The sequence below is a fragment of the Mustela nivalis genome (assembly GCF_964662115.1).
Source record: "Mustela nivalis genome assembly, chromosome: 1".
In the NCBI taxonomy this organism is placed as follows: Eukaryota; Metazoa; Chordata; class Mammalia; order Carnivora; family Mustelidae; genus Mustela; species Mustela nivalis.
In genome coordinates, this window is record NC_139020.1 from 68203650 (window position 1) to 68222390 (window position 18741).

Below are 18741 nucleotides of genomic sequence, written 5' to 3' on the forward strand. Positions count from 1 at the left end.
GTTTTACTTTGCTTTGTGTAATCTGAAGCTATTAACATGTTTGTCCTTACGTTAAATTGCTTCTGACTGCTCTGTATTGATAGTTGTTTTGCTATACTGATACTTTATCTTTCAGTAGTTGGCTTTTAGTAATTTTTTCTTCATTTCTTCCTACTTTGTTAGTTGTAATCTGTTTCTTTATTCAATAAAGATGTGAAGAATATTCAGTGGAAAAAATATCCTGTCTTTATAGACCGCTCTTATAGTGGTTGAGACAATTCCTTCTGGGAAATAATGCCCATGAAGTTAGTTTATGACAACTCAGTATAGTTTGGGGTTTTTTTTTGTTTGTTTGTTGGTTTTTTTTTTTTTGAAATTTGCAGTTAGATCCATGGCTGTGTTGAATGGTTGGAGTTGACTGGTATTTTGACTTGGAGAGTCATAGCATTACTATAGTTAGCTTTGTAAGTTAAAATTTATCATAAATGAAATGTTTAGTAGTAATGAACACATAAATTTTTTGTTTGCTTCATCTGACCAAGTATGGTAAAAATTGAAGAGAAATATTTGCAAAGCAGAATAATGATGCTAAATTTAAATAGGCTACAGCCCAGTGAACTTTAAAAGTTTTAAGGAATAAAAAAATTAAGTTTCTCATTGGGGTGGGGAGTTTTTCCTGTGGGAATACATAGACGGTTCCTAATAGTTGAATTTGGCCCCCAATTCTTTCTTTGGGATGCTATTTCCTATTTTTAGGTATCCAGGTAAAGCCTGTTGTTTTTAGTCCTATTTTTGACATCTAGATAAAGTATATAGAAGCATTATTCTTTTCGGTTCCAAGAATACTAAAGATCTGATATAGTTTCATTTTCAAGAGGAGAAAGTTGATGTAAATGGTTTTTAAAGATTTTAACAGTTTTTTAAATGTACAGATTGAAAGTAATCAGGGCACTTTCTTAGATTAAATCGTTATTTGTCCCCATGTTTCCCTTCTGCCTTTATGGTTTTCCTTAAAACAAAATAGAGTAGAACAAAACCAAAAGAAACCCAAAAACCTGGTGTCACAATTGTCAAGTATCATAAAACAAAGTCAACTAATGTTGACTCTGTTGCAGGGTTGGAAAGTCCCAAATGCTCAGCTTCTGTTTACTTTTTCCTCCATCAAAGTTAGAATTTCAAAATGAATGATATTTGGGGAGTAAAACTGTAAAGTCACTTCTCCCTCTTGATCCAAGGACATTGGTAGTCTAGTTTTTTACAGCTTTTACTTATAAGATTGCTAATATTAATGTCAAATTTGTAACATTTCAGTTAGCCATGTATATTTTAAAGTTGAGACCAGAGGGCTCCCCTATCCTCATGGTTTCCTGATGGTCTTTTTTATTAGAATTAACATAATCCTTTATCAGTAGTAATAGTTCTTGGCAATTTCTTTAAAGATCTGGAATGTTAAGATTTTCTTTTTGGTTCAAAGTTCACAAGTAGAGGTCTTGAAAAGAAATTTCAGCTTTGAATACTTCATGGAGTAGCACTGTTCCATTAATAAGCACTTTTAGCAACCATTGATTTTTTTTTTTTTTTGTGAAACCAGGACAGAAATTTGTATGTTTTATGGTACACAAAAGTACTGCTAAGGCAAGCAAATGTACTATTTGGACAGTCTAAATTTTTAAAAATTTAGTATTACTGTATATACTACAGTTTAAATTTAAAGAAAGTTTTGTTTAAGAATTAGTAAAAATAAATAGTTTACCTTTTTATCCTCCATTTTCATTTTTAACCTTTTTTTTTTTTAAAGTCCGCAGATGCACTTTTGGTGGCAATCGACTCTGAAGTAGTGGGAGCTGTTGATATACTACTTAATCATCGACCAAAACGATCATCAAGACCAACTATAGTAGTTAGTACTCTTAAATATTTATTAATTTGGATTTTTGAACCAAAATAGATCTCCTGCCCCATTGCCATTTTTTTCTTCCCCTAAATTTATTTTGTTTTAAAGAAGTAGATTTTTTTTTTTATTCTGTAAAATATTGCCTTCAAGTAAGTAGATACTTGCAGGAATAATTAATTTTGCTTTCAGGAAACCTTTTTAAAATTAGTGATATTTTCATAATTTTGTCATTGTGGACCAATATTTTTAGTTTTGGACATTCTATAGATTAGGTTGAAAATACAGATTAGTTTCCAAATGGATTTAAGAATTGAATATAAACAGTGAAACCATAAAACTGGTAGGTGAATATTTAAGTGATTATGAGTAGAAAGACTTTCTAATCATAAAAAGCAATGGCACAGCCTTTGGCTGTATAGAAGTTAAATTTCTGGAATTCAGACATCAAGCAGAATTTAGAAAGCAGATGGATAACTGGCAAAGATATTTTCAAAATATAGCACAAATTCATAATCTTAATAATTGAAAAATTGATGAAAAACACCAGGATCAGAAAAGGACACCAAAAAAAGTGTCAGAAAAGAAAATATAAGATGTTAAAACTTACTACTAGTGAGATATGAAATACCAAATTTTGCTCATCAAATTAGCAAAGATTTACTTATTTATTTAAATTTTAGTTAACATATAGTGTAATGTTGGTTTCAGGAGTAGAATTCAGTGACTCATCACTTACATATAACACAGTGTGTATCACAAGTGCCTTCCTTAATACCTATCACCCATCTAGCCCACCACCCACCCTCATCCTTCCATCAACCCTCAGTTTTTTTTTCTGTCATTAAGAGTCTCTTATGGTTTATTTCCCTCCTACCTTTTTTCCTCCCTTCCCATACATTCATCTATTTTTAAATTCCATATATGAGTGAAATCATATGGTATTTGTCTTTGTCTGACTGACTCATTTCACTTAATATAATACGCTCTAGCTCCATCCATATCATTCCAAATGGCAAGTTTTCATTCTTTTCAATGGCTGGGTAATATTAAATTATATATAGCTCTTCTTTATCCATTCATCAGTCATTGGCTATTTGGGCTCTCTATTGTTTGGTCATTGTTTGAATGCAAATTAGTAAAGATTTTTGAAAATAATTATCATTGATGGCAAAGGAGTAGTAGAGTCTAACACAAATTGATGGGGAGGGTATTTTGGAAAGCAGTTTGGCAGAGTGTGTCATAAATAAGAAAGCTGTTCAGGTTCTTTAACCTAGTGCTTCCCCTTCTAGGAACTCTCAGAAATGGCGAGAAGAATGTTAATTATGATCTTACTTATAGCAATGAAAAAACCATGTGACCCAATTTAAACATCCCCAAATAAAAGATTGGAAATAGTGAAAGTCACATATATATTAAAATGATATTTTTAAAAGAATATTTAGGAACCTGAATAAATATGACTTAGGAAGGTAGGAAAAAATGGGAATCGTAAACTGGACATATAATATGAGCCAGTGTTAAAAAGATGCACAGACAGGGAACTATATGCAAATGTAGCAAAATGTTACCTAACAGCAGTCATCTCATTCCTAAATTAAGGATATTTTTTCCTTACTCCTTTTAATTTTCCTTATTGCTTTAAGTTTTTAAGACAGTCACTAATGAACAGTAAATTCTACTCTAAAATGAGATATTTGTTATATTCAAAATTTAAAAATTATTCATTATTGGTGAGGATGTAGTAAAACAAGTGGTTTAAATAATTGCTGGTAGTGTAAACTGGCTATCCTCTGAAGAAAAAAACCATTTTAAGAAAGAATTATAAATTAGTTGTGGATTTTCTGCCATTGTCTGAGAACAATGAGAAGCTCTGCTAAATTGCATACTTTATCATACATTAGCTAAAATCTTTTACTATCATTTAGGTATTAGAAAGTATGTGTAAGCATGACTTGCTCTAGATGGTAGTACCAACTAGGTTAAGTGGTGATAAGAAACCAAAAGGAACAGGAAAAAAGGCTAAGAATATAGCCCTTGTCCAAATGATCAGAAATACCTAGAATCCTATTCGATTTTCTGTCATCTCTTGCAGTCATTGTTACATTTTGGTATACTTATTCCACCTTGTAGCCTTTTTACCCATTTACTTTCTTGGCAAGGAGAGGGGGGTGTAGTATACCAGGGTATTGGCGCAACTGGCTGACATTATTTCATCACCATTAGCACCACCAGTCGACTCTTGAGTCCTAAGGCTCTGGCAGTCTTCACCTACTCAGTGAAAGAACACTTTGTACTTCATCTCTAACGAAAAGCGTTTGCTTGAGTACTTTCAGTGACAGCAAGATCATATTTTAAGATCCTTAATACTTCTTGACAGATAATGTAAAATATTTTTATATACTTTTTTTATGATTTCAGTGAATTCTGTATTCTTAGCTTATCAAAATTATCTTTTGATAAATTTTAATTTTTAAATACAGGTAGGTTTTTTGATAGTATGTAGATTATTTTATGAACAACGAAATAATGAATTTTAATCTTCTAATGTTTTTTACGTAGTCAAGTGTATTTTTTAGGAAAAATGTGAACATTATTTAGATACAATTTTCTTTATAATCAGTAATAAGGGGAGAAAGGGCTAAATTTTTAGATTTCATTGTTATTTTTAAATAAATTCTTTAATTTGAAGTTTCCAGGAAATAAATGGGAAGTATATAAAGAAACTATTCGTAAAAGAAGGGGAAAAGCTAAGGATGTTGGAAAATACTAGAACTTAGCCAGTAATCAAAGGAAAGTAAAGTATTTTTTCACTCATAAATTGGGAATGACCATGCCTAGTGCTGGTGAGTGAACCTTGAGTGTGAAATGGGTACATTCCTATATTATTGGTAATATAAACTATGAAAAGAACTTTAGTGATTTATATCAAAAGCTTCAAAACTGTTCATGGCCTTTAGACCTATTATTGCACTTCAGGGGTTCTGTGTTTAATGAGTTTATCCTAAATTTCAAAAAAGCTGTATTCATAAAGATGTTTGTGGTAGTGTTATTTAAATAAGCAAAACAAAATATCTTGAACATAGGTCTATGAATTTTCTTAAATTACATGCTAGGTCTACACATGAATTTTATTTCCCAGAAATTCTGGGCTATCGTTTTATGAAATTATTAGAAGCATCCTTGAATTTCAAAATAGTAAGGACCATTGTTTTTAATCATTGATGCCAAATCACTTATGCCAAAGATATCCTTAAAAGAAGGTATAGTAGAGAAAGAACTGGAAGGAGACACTGTAAAATGTATTTTGCATAGTAGGAATATGGGAATTTTTATACTTCTTTCTGCTTTTCTCTATTTTTCAGATATTTTAAAATATGTGTGTACTACTTTTAAAACATTAATAAAAATTACCAAAAAACCCCTATGAACTTGATAAGCTTATGCAATGGAATCAAACAATTCTCAGGAAAAGCCATGTGAAAAAGTGAGAAGTATTGGGAAGATATGCAATAGTCATAAATCAGTCAATCTTTTTATTTAACCCTGGTTCTTTGTTTACTTGTTTCCTTCCTGATGTCATGCCATCAGCAGGCCCATGAGCCCATGTAGGGAAAGCAGCTCAGGCTCTGGTGTAATATGGACGTGAGTTCTGATCTGCATTTTGCCACTCTGTTGTGTAGCTTGGGCACGTTAACTTCTCTGAGCCTCAGTTTCTTCATGGGGATTATAATGTTCAATTTTGCAGGCATTTTGGGGATTAAATGAGATGACAAACATAAAGTGCCTAACAGTCCCAGGACTCATGAATAGTAGTTATTATTGTTAGTGTTTTTGTGCATTTGTAATAGGAAATTGTATAGGTAGTGATTGGGAATATGTAGAGAATTACACAAAATGAAGAGTGCTTCCTATTTACTTACTTCTTTCAGGTAGCTTCATTGTTATTAATGTGACAAGGTTTCCATAAAGTTGGAATTTTTAAGTTTTTCTTATGCATTTATTCTCTGCCTATTTTTAACATTTCTGTTTTTCCCTTTATATTCTTTTTCCAAGATTCTTGTTCTTTCTCCTTGTCATGCATGTTTCCATAATCTTGGGAAAATGAAACACTTTTCCCTAAAGTATTTCTCTAGGTATCCTCACTTCTTCTTTGTTAGGGAAGCAGGACTCTAGTTGTATGAATGTGTCCTATTGAAGATTTTTGTCTGTCATGATTATATTGCATTTATTAATTAATATTGAGTTATAAGATTTCAAAAGAAAATGAGTCCTGGTAAAATGTTTATCATATTTTTAAAAATAATTCTTATATTCTTTGTGCCTTCTGATTTTTTCATTTCATTTTCAGATAAATATATTATTTTGAAGTCACAAATAATAATTTTATACATTTATATAAATATTTTTCAGAAACTAATGGAACGAATTCAGAATCCTGAGTATTCAACAACTATGGATGTTGCACCTGTCATTTTGGCTGCTCATCGTAACAACTATGAAATTCTTACAATGCTGTTAAAACAGGATGTGTCTCTACCCAAGCCCCATGCAGTTGGCTGTGAATGCACGTTGTGTTCTGCAAAAAACAAAAAGGATAGCCTCCGACATTCCAGGTTAGAAAGTTAAGGTTTTGATAAATAGATGTGCAATTTACTAAGGTATATGTCAGTGAAATATTTGTTGTTTTTCTTTCTTTGCGGCTTTTAAGAAATATGGTACTGGAATGGCTTATGAAAGCTAAACTTCTAATTCCTTTGGTTAATATGAGTTTTACATTTTTTAGAAGTGTTTACTAAAAAAAAAAATATAAGTGTTTACTAAATGATATGTAGTTAGGAAAAGCCTTCAAATTTGAATAAGGTTTACCTTATACTTCTGCTGGTGGGGCTTGGAGACACTATTTACTTTTTAAAAGCAGAGTTTATTAATCTAAGAGAATTTCCATATAGTAGAAGGGGTGGAGATACCCCTCCTTATCTTATTCACAAGGAAATAAAAAGTATGTTCTATCTGACTAAATACTTAACTTGTTATACCTCTTACTTCCCCTTTCATACAATATTTAAATCTTTTTCTCTTCCCTTTCTCCCCAGTCAAAAAAGTAAGAACAACTGAGGAGAAAATGAACAAGAAAGTACCCCAACTCGGACAGGCTGAGCAAGAGCACACACATGGGCATGTTGTATAAAGTTCTGGGCTAGACTTAAGAATCTCATTTCAGCTTAAGTCTTCATATATATATATATTACCTGTGTAGTAATCAAATATAGTTGAAATTACATCAAATATAACCTTTGCTATGGGAAATGTGGTCTGGAAGTCCTAAGCAGCTCCTTGACAAACTGTTTTTACAGTATGTGAAATTAGCCTTAAAGCTGCAAGCTATTCACCCTTACTCCTTCCTTACCTTAAGGACAGATCTTTGGTGGATTGACAGATAGTTACAGATCCATAAATTGAGAAAGTCTTCTGGGAATCAATTTAATGTTTATTTGCAGAGGTTGAACTGGAAAGATTTTGGGGGAGGGGGTTTAAGATCTTGTTGATAGTTAAGGCTATATCATTTAACTTTCTAGTTTTAAAATGACTAGCCTGTAAAATGACAAGCAGAAATGATCTTTAAGGCTTCTTCTAGTTTTAAAATCATTTATCAATATTAAATATAAGTATTTCTAAATTGTATGCTTATTAAATATGTGTGTAGTTGAAGCAGCTGAGGTTTGTAGGAATTGGGCCTAGAGAGAACACTAAGCCTGGTTCTGTTTCAGGTGGGGAAAAAGCTTTGTTCTGAAAGCTTTTAGAGGAGCTGGTGGCATGAGCTTGGTCTTTAGGTATGAATAAAAATAAAAAGGGGGAACCCTGGGTGGCTCAGTTGGTTAAGTCTGTGACTCTTGATTTTGGCTCAGGTCATGCTTTCAGGGTCATGAGATCGAGCCTCATGTTGGCTCTGTGCTCAGTGGGGAAATTTTCTCTTTTGCTACCTCCCTACCACACCCCTGCTCAAATAAATAAATAAGTAAATATATAAATAAATAAATCTTAAAAAAATAAAAAGGTTGTTTTATGCAGAAAGTACAGTATGTGGTTGTGGTTTATTTAGGGAACTCCAAATGATATGGTGTATTTACAGAAAAGTTTGAGAGTTTATTGTTGCTATTTGGGAAAACAGGGCAAATATCCTGGCTATAAGTCATTTCTTGGAATTGCTAAGTAGACTTCCTGAAGAAAAGAGGGTAACAACATGAGTAAAAAGAGATATGGGTGAAGGTTTTGGTGAAGTTGAAGAGCCAATATCCTGGCAATAAAGAAGTGAGGCAGTCTGTATAAAGTTACTGGTTTTTAAATTTTAGAGATGCTGAAGTTTCAGGTGATGATAAGATCGAGAGGTAGTAATTTTATTTTATTATTTATATATTTATTTTTAAAGATTTCATGTATTTGAGAGACCGAGAGCACAAGCCAGGGGGTGGGAAGGGAGGTAGAGGAAAGCGGAGAAGCAGACTCCCCACTGAGCAGGGAGGGTTTTTTTGTTTTTGTTGTTTTTTTTAATTTCAAAATCGATTTTATTGCAGCCAAAACAGTGGAATTAACTGTACATAATAAACTATTATATATATATATATACACACATTTTAAGTTATAGGGAATAAAATTTATTTTGGCAGATAGTGTTAAATAAAATTAAAGTTGTATACATTAGTAACATAACTCAACATCCTTAATTTCGTATAAGTGTGACACATTTTCCTGTGTTCTGCTAAATCACCATAACCTAAACTGCTTTATAAAACTGATGTGTTGAAATTTATCTTTACTGCTTTTGCTTACGCTCTGATTCCAAACAAGAAGCTTTTCATAAGCTTCTTCTATCTCTGGGTCCATCTCATCATCAATATCATCCAAGTATGGATCACCAGCCCCTGATAAATCTGTCCCATTTTCTTCATAATCTGGAAAAAAGTCTTCTCTTTCAAGTAACTCTTGGTATTTCTCTTGGTAATCTGGATCAGCCGCGGTGAAAGGAACACCATCAGAGGTATAAAATGTTGGTTCATTCATAAAATAGGATCATTTTCAGGTGTTGCTTCTCTGTATGTTGAGGTTGCATGAACTCTACCCCAGTTACTTGACCAGAGTTCTACAAGCTTCAAGAGCATTAGTTTCACATCTCTGCTGCAATTTGCATCTAGGACAACATTTTCAAGACTGCAGGCTTGATCCTAGGATCCTGGGATCATTACTTGAGCCAAAGGCAGACCTTTAACTGACTGAACCACCCAGGCATCCCTTAGGGGTGATTATTTTTATCTTACTTTTTTTATTATTGTTAAAATTTTTATATTTGAGAGGGAATGAGAGAGAACACAAGTGGGGTGAGGGGCAGTTGGAGAAGCAGACTCCCTGCTGACTCTGGGGTTAAAGGCAGCCGCTTAACCAACCCAGTCACTCAGATGCCCCAGGGGCCATAATTTTAAATGGGTAGGGAAGGGTTATGGACCATTGTAGTTTAGAAAAACATTTTCAGTAATATAATTGCTATGATTAGGTTTTAGCCTCAGTTATTCGATGTGTTGTGAAATTTCGAATAACTTTAAAGGAATATTTGAAATCTTTATTGTCTATCAAAGAAAGACAAAGTTTTTAAAGAGTTGAGAAGTGCCTTGTATAAACTGCATAGTGATTTTTATAGTTTTGGGTTTGAATGCCTGTAAGCCCAAAGTATACTCAACTTTACTCATATTATAACCCGCTTCACCTTTAAAAGCAATTGAACTTGTGCAACTTGGCTAGAAAAGTAGGATTTGACATTGACATTTGAACTATGAGGCTCTAGTAATACTAGTTTGAAAGCTATTTATTTATTTATTTATTTGACAGACAGAGATCACAAGCAGGCAGAGAGAGGGAGGGAAGCAGGCTCCCCGCTAAGCAGAGAGCCCGATGCGGGGCTCGATCCCAGGACTCTGGGATTGTGACCTGAGCTGAAGGCAGAGGCTTTAACCAACTGAGCCACCCAGGTGCCCCTAAAAGCTATTTATTTTAACTACACAAGTAATATGTGAATAAATCCTCAAATCTGTGTAAAAATTCTAAGTTTAATTTTGACCAATCTCAGTTCTCCTCCTATCTCTGGAACTAACCAGTATGATTAGTTTGAGGTTCTGTATTCTGCTCCTTAATGACTAGAAATCTAATTGGCTAGAAATGTGACTCTTAACTGTGGTGTTAGATTGGAAACTAGTCTCCATCAATAGCCATCAATCAATGTTGAAGTTACAAATTCCATCTCCTGATTTCTGTCTATGCAGAGTCCATTCAAGTTTCCTCTCCTACTTCATTAATTTTGCCTATATGTTATTAATCTTATTTCATCTATTCCAGTTTTTATGGTTGTCCAAATATTTAGGTTGAGCCATATGAAATTACTGTCTTAAAAGTATTTTGGACAAATTTCATATTCCCATATTCTTCTTGGTGTGGATGAAACCAAAATCCCAGAAAGTTATGTAGAATATAATCATATAACTCTAAAGGCCTCAAAGAAAAAATTTTTAAGATTTATTTATTTATTTTAGAGAGAGAGAGAGAGCATGTGCACGTGAGTGGGGTTGGGGGGGTGGAGAGGCAGAGACAGAGGAAGAGAGAATCTTCAAGCAGACTCCCCACTGATCGTGGAGCCTGACTTGTGGCTTGATTCCAGGCCCCTGGGATGATGATCTGAGCCGAAAGCCAGAGTCGACCACTTAACTGACTGAGCCACCCAGGCACCCCCCCCCCTTTTTTTTAAATGGAGATTGATGATTTGCAGTAAATGTACACAGGTGTAGTAAATGTATACAGGTGTATACTGTCACCAGAATCCAATATTCTGTCACTTCCATCACTGAAAGAAGTTCTGTATACCCATTTGTAGTCAATCACTGCTCCCATTCCTAGCTCCAAGCAACCACATATCTTTTTTTGTCTATAACCCATAGTTTTTTCTTTTCTAGAAATTTCATATAAATAGAATCATAAAATATATTAACTTATGTCTCTAGCTTCTCTTGCTTAGCATAGTACTTTGAGGTTCTTTCATATTGCATTTATCAGTAGTTTATTCCTTGTTTTTTTTTAAATGTGATGTTGCTTTTTTTTTTTTTTTAAGATTTTATTTATTTATTTGACAGACAGAGATCACAAGCAGGCAGAGAGGCAGGCAGAGAGAGAGGGGGTGGCAGGGAGCCCGTTGCAGGACTCGATCCCAGGACCCTGGGATCATGACTTGAACTGAAGGCAGAGGCTTTAACCCACTGAGCCACCCAGGTGCCCCAGTTTATTCCTTTTTATTGTTGAGTAGTATATCATTGTAAGGATGAATCTTTTGTTTATACATTCACTAGTTGATGGACATTTGAGTTGTTTCTAGTTTTTGGCAGTGAACATTCACCTATAAGTCTTTTTATGGACATTTTTTTTTTTTTTTTTAATTTCTGTTAGGTAGATACCTAGGAGTGGAATTTCTGGGTTGTATGTTAAGTGTATGTCTAATTTTTTAAGTAACTGCTAAACTGTTTTCCAAAGTGATTGTAGCATTTTGCATTCTCACTGTGATATGTGATGCTTTCAGTTCCTCCACATGGTCACCAACTTTATATTGTTATTTTTTTTATCTTAGCCATTTTAGCAGAAGTATAGTAGTATCTCATTGTGGTTTTAATTTGCATATCCCTTATGCCTTATAATATCAAGCATCTTATCGTGTGTTTATATGCCATTAATCTATCTTCTTTGATGAAGTGTCTACTCAGACTCTTAACTGTAGAGAACAAACTGAGGGTTGCTAAAGGGGAGGTGGACAGGGGGATGGGTTAAATGGGTGATGGGTATTAAGGAAGGTCCTTGTGATGAGCACGGGGTGTTTGTTTTTTTAAGATTTTTATTTATTTTTGTGCGCGCGCACGCGAGAGAGATTGGGTACAAGCAGGGGGGAAGGGCAGAAGGAAAAGCAGACTTCCTATGGAACAGGGAGCCCAATATGGGACTCGATGCCAGGACCCCAGGATCATGATTCAAGTGGAAGGCAGACACCCAACCATCTGAACCTCCCAGGAGCCCAGAGCATTGGGTGTTATATGTAAGCAATGAATCTCTAAATTCTACTTCTGAAACTAATAATATACCATACATTAGCCAACTGGAATTTAAATAAAAACTTGAAACAAAATAAAATGAGGTAATATAAGTTTTTCATCTTTTCATCTTTTTTTTTAATTTTTTTTTTTTATTTTTGCTAGGCTGTGCGCTTTGCATTTCAAATAAAGTTTAGAATGAGTTATCAATTTTTACAAAAATACTTGCTTGGGTTTTTTTTTTTTTTTAAGATTTTATTTATTTTACCTGACAGAGAGAGAGATCACAAGTAGGCAGAGAGGCAGGCAGAGACAGAGGGGGAAGCAGGCTCCCTGCTGAGCAGAGAGCCAGATGCGGGGCTTGATCCCAGGACACTGAGATCATGACCTGAGCCGAAGGCAGCGGCTTAACCCACTGAGCCACCCTGGCGCCCCATTGCTTGGGTTTTTAAGAGGGGTTCCATTAAACCAATTTGGAGAGAATTGCCATTTTAATAATATTAATCTTTCAACCTATGAATATAGTGTATCTTTCTATTTTATTAGACCTTCCTAATTACTTTCAGCAATGTTTTCTAGTCTTCAGTGTATTGTTTTCAATTAGCAATAATCGCGCCTCGGATAAACCTCATTGGCTACGATACTGCCACTGCGCAAAGCTAGTCTTCAGTGTATTGATCTTGTGCTTTTTTTTTTTTTTTTTTTTACAATTTATTCCCAAGTATTTTATTTGTTTTGATAATGTTGCACATGAATTGCTTTCTTAATTTCATTTGCAGATGGTTTGTTGCTAGAATATAGAAATAAAATAGATTTTTTTGTATACTGGTTTTGTATCTTGTTTTTCCTAAACTCATTTATTCTAATAGGGCTTTTTGTTTGTTTGCTTTTTAGTTTCCTAAAGATTTTTTTATATATAAGATTATATGTTCTGAAGTAGAGGAAGTTTTAGTCCTTTTCCAATCCTTAGTCCTTCATTTTTCTTGCCTTATTGCACTGGCTAGAACCTCCAGTGTGATATTGAATGTAAGTTAGTAAGGGTGAATATCCTTGCCTTAAGATTCGTGGTTCTGGAGTTTCTATTTGGAATTTTCTATTTATAGTATCATAGGAGATAGGTTTACTGCCCTAAAGATCCCCTACATTACACTTATTTAGCCCTCCCTTACCCCCAAACCCCTGGCAAACACTACATTTTTTTTTAACTGTCTCTGGTTTTAACTTTTCTCTGTAATGTCATATGATTGGAATAATATAGTTTATAGCCTTTTTGTATTGGCTTCTTTCACTTAGGAATATGCATTTAGGTTTCCTTCATGTGTTTTCATGGATTGATATTACATTTCTTTTTAACACTGAATAATATTCCATTGTATGAAGGTACTACAGTCTATCTGTTCACCTATTGAAAGACAGCTGATTGCTTCTAAGTATTGGAAGTTATAAATAAAGCTGTTATAAACATTCATGTACAAGTTTTTGTGTAGACATAAGTTCTCAACTTAATTAGATAAATATCAAGAAGTGTGATTGCTGGGTCATAAGGTAAGAATATAAGAAACTTCCAAACTGTCTTGCAAAAGTGCCTGCACTTCAGCATTCCTACCAACAGTGAATGAAGTTCATGTCGTTCCACATCCTGATCAGCATTTGATACTGTCAGGGTTGAATTTTAGCCTTTCTAATGTGTGTGTATTGATATGGTATCTCATTGTTGCTTTAATTGCCATTCCCTAGTGATGTATGATGTACATTTCTTTTTTTTTTTTTTTTTTTTTTTTTTTTTAAATTTTTGATTTTTTTTTTTTTTTTTTAAAGATTTTTATTTATTTATTTGACAGAGAGAAATCACAAGTAGTCAGAGAGGCAGGCAGAGAGAGAGAGAGGGAAGCAGGCTCCCTGCTGAGCAGAGAGCCTGATGCGGGACTCGATCCCAGGACCCTGAGACCATGACCTGAGCCGAAGGCAGCGGCTTAACCACTGAGCCACCCAGGCGCCCTGATGTACATTTCTATATGCTTATTTGCCATCTGTATATCTTCTTTTGTGAGATGTCTGTTAAGATCTCTTGCCTATTTTTTAATTGGATTGTTTTCTTATTGTTGTGTTTTAAGAGTTTTTTATATAATTTATATGCAGGGTCCTTTCTCAGATACGTTTTTTGCAAATATTTTCTCCCAGCCTGTGGCTTTTCTTTTTATTCTTTTAATTCATGGGTTATTTCAAACTCTGCTGTTGTACTTTCACATATTTTGGGATTTCCCAGATTTCTTTCTTCTGGTGACTTCTATTTAATTTCTAAATTAATTAATTATTAGAGGATACTGTATTTTAAAAATAGCTTAATTGAGGAGAAGCTACGTGGCCCAGTCGGTTAAGTAGCTACCCTCAGCTCAGGTCATGATCCCAGCATCCTGATATGGAGCCCTGGATTGGGTTCCCTGCTCAGTAGGGAGTCTGCTTCTCCCTACCCCACTCTTGCATTCTTGCTCTCTCTCTCTCTCTCCTTCTCAAATAAATAAGTAAAATCTTTAAAATAACTTTATTGAGCTATAATTCATATATTTTGAAATTCACCCTTTTATAATATTCATGAAGTTATACATTGACCATCATTACCTAATTCCAGAACCTTTCATCCCATCCAGAAGAAACACTGTACTCATTCATTACCAGTTACTCTTGAAACCACTGGAAACCACTGAATTTACTTTCTGTTCTTATGGGTTTGCCTCTTCTGAGTATTTCATATAAATTGTATCTTTAAAGTTCTTATTGATTCTTTGCTTATCTTTTTGGAGAGGTCTATTCAAATCCATTTCCCAGTTTTTTAGTTGGTTATCTGCTTTTTTATTTGTTGAATTATAAGAGTTGTTTGTTTGTTTTATATCCTGGATACAAGTCCCTCATCAGATACATGATTTGTAATTTTTTTTTCACATTCTATCAATTATTTTTTCACTTTTTCAATGGTGTACTTTGAAAAACAGAAGTTTTAAAGAAGCTTGGTGGCATCAGTTGACCTCTTTTTGGTATTATAGCTAAGAAATCATTGCTTAATTTGGAGAAGGTACTTTTTATCATTTCATTCTTTTTTTTTTTTTATCATTTCATTCTTTAAAGAAATGTTAGGACTAGTTCTATGGCCTACCATATAATTTGACATCGACAATATTATATGTACTCTTGAAATAATACTCTTGAGTATTCAGTGTACTCTTGGAGTGAGCATTCAATAAACTTCGTTCAATCATATATTCTTTCATAGTATTTGAATCTTCCTTATCCCTCTGGTTTTCAATCTATTTAGTCTATCAATTCTCAATCTCAGAATGTATCAGAATATATAATTTATCCTTGTCAGATGGAATGTTCTGTCATTGTCTAGTTGGTTGCTTAATTCTTTTCTTTTCTTGTTGATCTTTTATCTAGTTCTTTTCACTATTGAAAATGGGGTGTTAAAAGTGTTTGTTATTGTTCAGTTGTCTATTTTTCCATTTCTATTAATTTTCTCTTCATGATTTTGGTGCTCTGTTGTTAGTTACAAATATGTTTATAAATGTTATATCTCCTTTGATTGACATTTTATCATTATAAAATGTCCCTCTTTATTGCTAGTAATATTTTTTTGGTTTGTTTTAAAGTCTGATACTAGTATAGCTTTTCCAGCTTTCCTGTGGTTGCGGTTTGCATGGTATATCTTTTTCCAGACTTTTACTTTCAGTCTATTTGTATCTTTGAATCTAAAGTGTATCTCCTATAGACAACATAGAGTTAGATTATGCTTTTTAAAAATTTCGTCTGACAACATCTGCCTTTTATTTTTTTAATTTTTTTACTTTTTAAAGATTTTATTTATTTGACAGACAGATCACAAGTAGTCAGAGAGGCAGGCAGAGAGAGAGGAAGGGAAGCAGGCTCCCTGCTGAGCAGAGAGCCAGATGCGGGGCTCGATCCCAGGACCCTGGGATCATGACCTGAGCCGAAGGCAGAGGCTTTAACCCACTGAGCCACCCAGGCGCCCCCAACATCTGCCTTTTAATTGGATTGTTTAAACCATTTACATTTAATGTTCTTAATATAGTTGTAAATATGTCATTTTGCCTTTTGTTTTCCACATGTCTCCTCATTTGTTTCCTTTGTGTCTTACATCTTTCTTGTTCCTCTGTTTCTTCATTAGTGCTTTTTTTTTTGCATTGAGTGTATATTTTCTAATTGGCATTTTAATATCATTAATAAATTACTTATCTTTTCCATCCTTTTAATGGTATTGTTATTATACATATTTCATCTATAAACCCAACAACATATTGTTGTTTACTTTATTGTCAACAGACATATTGTTGTATACTTTACGGTCATCATTTCTTTAGTCTATTACAGCTGTAGTCCTGTCCACTTACTTTGTGCTGTTACTGGTGATTACATTATACATGCATTACATTTCTCTGTGTTATTATAGGCCAAATGATACAGATTATTTATTTATTTAAGGGAGAGGGGGAGAGAGCAGATTCCACACTGAGTATGGAACCTGATATGGGACTGGATTTCATGATCCTGAGATCATGACCCAAGCCGCCATTGCATGGAGCACTGGGTGTGGTACATAAACAATGAATTCTGGAACACTGAAAAGAAATAAAATAAAATAAAATGGGAAAAAAAAAGAGTCTGATGCTTAACTGACTGAGCTACCTAGATGCCCTTATATAATTGCTTTTTAAATCAGTTAAGAGGCAAGAGAAATAGACATTTATAGTGTCTTTTATAATTACATAACGACTTTTACTTGTTCTTTTTGTTCATGTGGATTTGAATTATCATCTTGGATCACTTGCTTTCAGCCTAAAGAACTTTCTTTAGTATTTCCTTTAAGGCAGGTCTGCTAGGAACGTTATTCAATCAGTCTTTTTCAGGCAAAGTTCTTATTTTGCCTTTACTTTTGCATAATAGATTTGCTGGTTATAGGATTTTTGTCTGATGGTTTTTTTTTTTTTTTCCCCTTTGAGTGCTTTGAATATTTTATCCTTCTATTGTTTTGACTGAGAAGTCTGCTGTTAGTCTTTCTGGGGTTTCCTTGTAAACACCTCATCACTTTCCTCTTGTTGCTTTCAAGATTTTTTCCCTGCCTTTGACTTTCAGCGTATTTACCATGATATTTCTGTTTGTGATTATCTTTGCATTTGTCCTCCTTGGAATTTGTTGAGTTTCTTGGATGTGCAGGTTATTGTTTTTCGGTAAATATAGTAAGTTGTTAGCCATTATTTTTGCAAATATTTGTTCTTCTCTTCTCTCCTGGTATGTACCCATTGTGAGTATGTACTTGTATTTAATAGTTTTACATATCTCTGAATTTCTGTTCATTTTTCCTCATTCTTTTTCTTCTCTTTAGTCTTTGGCTTGCATAATCTCTATCAATATATCTTCAAGTTTGGTAGTTCTTTCTCCTGCCATTTCAGATCTACTTTTGAGCCCTGCATTATTTTGCTAAGGCGATCATAATAGGATACCACACTGGGTGACTTAAACAACAGAAACTTATTGTCTTACAATTCTGGAGCCTAGGAATCCAAAATCAAGGTAGGGCAGTGTTGTTTTATTCTGAGGGTTGTGAAGGAGGATTCTGTTCTGGGCCTTTTGCTGGACGATTTTAATGAAGTCTATTTTCCCCCTCTGTTGTTGCTCCTTAGTGAGGCACAGCTTGACTCTTTCTTGCACATCTAATATTTCTTTGCTTGAAATCTGGACAGTCTAGTGTATATTGTAGAAACTCCGAATACTGTTGTACTTTCTAAGATTTTTAAAAATATTATTATTTTTCTGGCCTGAAAAGTCTGTCTCCCTGTGATATATAATCATAGATCTCTGTGCCTTTTTTAGTTTTTGATTCTTATTTTTTAAAAAGATCTATTTATTTTAAAGAGAGAGCATGCATGTGAGTGGAAGGGGAGAGGCAGAGGGGAGAATCTTCAAGCGGACTCCTCGCTGAGTGCAGAGCTGGTGCCGGGGCTCCATCCCATCTCATGAGATCGTGACCTGATCTGAAACCAAGAGTTGGATGCTTAACTGACTGAGCCACCTAGGCACCCCTGATTATTTTTATTTTTTAGCCTTGATTCCTAAGGGTCATTTCCGGATCTATATAGGTGAGCCAATGATTTGGGTAGAGTTTATGTTAATACACTTTGAGCCTATAAAAGAGTTCTACTGTCTCCTGATGAGTCTCTGGGTTAGTTGGGGAATGCAGACAAACAATAAACTGCGAAAATGTATTTAAAATACTTTGACCAGACAGAGGGCTAATTTCTTTGATATGTAGATCTTACAAATTGATTTTAAAAAAGAAACAATTATCAGAAAAATAGGCTAATGAAAATGAACAGGAATTTACAGAAGTAGTATAAATGGATAGTAAACAGGAAAGGATGCTTAAGCTTTTTAAGAAATTCACATAAAATTCCATTTTTCATTCATGAAAGTGGCAAAATAATGATGTAGGGGGAAATGAACTCTCCTTATTGTTAGTGTTTTAGAAGCATCTATTAGAATTTAAGATACATATGCCATTTTATGCAGCAATTCTAAGTGTGCAAAGAACATATGAACTGAAGAATATTCATTGCTGTGTTATTTATAGAAGTAAAAAATTAGAAGCAACTGAAATTTCCATTTTTGGAGATCTGATGAGCTGCCGTCAAATGGGAAACCATCCAGTTTGGGGGAAAAAAAAAGGCATGACTCTATATGTAGTAA

At 33.9% G+C, this 18741-nt stretch overlaps 1 protein-coding gene across 7 annotated transcripts in view; it reads left to right on the plus strand.

The window, feature by feature from the left end:
- Positions 1–18741, plus strand: part of TRPC1 (transient receptor potential cation channel subfamily C member 1) — a 71692-nt gene that overhangs the window by 14995 nt on the left and 37956 nt on the right. For 4 of the 7 annotated variants that reach the window (XM_082713036.1, XM_082713039.1, XM_082713041.1 and 1 more), the window contains one exon: positions 6284–6486. In XM_082713036.1, coding sequence (XP_082569162.1) covers positions 6284–6486 — 203 coding nt within the window. Of the gene's footprint in view, positions 1–1777; positions 1880–6283; positions 6487–18741 lie in introns of all 7 variants that reach the window. The other 3 variants (XM_082713037.1, XM_082713038.1, XM_082713040.1) reach the window with 1 other exon arrangement.